At 30.6% G+C, this 1,085-nt stretch overlaps 1 protein-coding gene across 1 annotated transcript; it reads left to right on the top strand.

Annotated features, from left to right (window-relative positions):
• Positions 1-276: 276 nt before the first annotated feature.
• Positions 277-834, top strand: LOC130451986 (uncharacterized). The gene has a single exon (XM_056791346.1). It carries the CDS (start codon positions 277-279, stop codon positions 832-834), a length of 558 nt encoding a protein of 185 aa, XP_056647324.1.
• Positions 835-1,085: the final 251 nt, after the last annotated feature.

Here is a 1,085-nt window from a genome sequence, read left to right as displayed (position 1 = left end):
AATAAATCAAAAATACTAAAACTTAACAGAGCTCTGTATGGATTAAAAGAAGCATCATAGGTGTGGAATAATACATTTAATGATTTTGCAATTCCGAATAATTTTAAGAGATCCTTATATGACTGTTGTCTATACAGTAATCAAAAGGTTTGGATACTTATTTATGTTGATGATATTTTGTTAATAGGAGAAGACAAAGATGTGAACGAGACTATGAATTTATTGAAAAGCTGTTTTTAAGCAAAGGATTTGAATGAAGTGAATAATTTTCTAGGAATGAAGATCACTAGAACAGAAGATATCATTAAAATCGAACAACAGCAATTTATTGACAAATTGCTAAATTATTTTAATATGAAAGACTGTAAACCAAAGAGGACTCCAATGGAAAAAGGATTCCAATATAACGACAAGGCCAAAATTTTGACAAACATTCTATATAGACAACTCATCGGAGCTTTGATGTATTTAGCAACAACTAGTAGACCTGACATTAGTTATGCTGTGTCATATTTGAGCAGATTTTTGGATCGTGTAACTGAAGAGACCTGGACTGCAGGAAAACGAGTCTTGAGGTATCTACAGGGAACTAAAACTCTAGGATTGACTTATACTAAACATACAAATAGTGACGTAATACTTGAAGGATATTCAGATGCTGATTGGGCAACGAACAAGGAAAGTAGAAAAAGCATTAGTGGATCTATAATTTTATATGGTAATAACCCAATATCATGGTCATCCAAGAAACAAACTTGCGTGGCTTTATCAACAGCGGAAGCTGAATATGTGGCAGCAGCACAAACAGCTCAAGACCTAATCAACGTATTTTAGGGAACTTGAATACTATTGCCAAAACGATTCTATATTGTGATAATAAGAGCACAATTTTAATATCCAAAAGCAATGAAATTCGAAAAGAACCAAACATATTGATATTAAAAACCATTATATAAAAGATTTAATTAGTAAGAGGGAAATAGAAATAAATTATGTATCAAGTGAACAAAATTTAGCCGATATGTTTACTAAATCATTATATATAATTGTGTATAATTTAAAGCATCATGTTTTTAGTTGTATAT

This window comes from Diorhabda sublineata, chromosome Y, assembly GCF_026230105.1.
Source record: "Diorhabda sublineata isolate icDioSubl1.1 chromosome Y, icDioSubl1.1, whole genome shotgun sequence".
Taxonomy (NCBI): Eukaryota; Metazoa; Arthropoda; class Insecta; order Coleoptera; family Chrysomelidae; genus Diorhabda; species Diorhabda sublineata.
Note: the sequence above shows the minus strand (reverse complement) of the source record. Positions and strands in the feature narration are given on the sequence as shown.

Coding starts and splice junctions, on each gene's coding strand:
- LOC130451986 (XM_056791346.1), top strand. CDS start 277: ATGAAGATCACTAGAACAGAAGATATCATTAAAATCGAACAACAGCAA.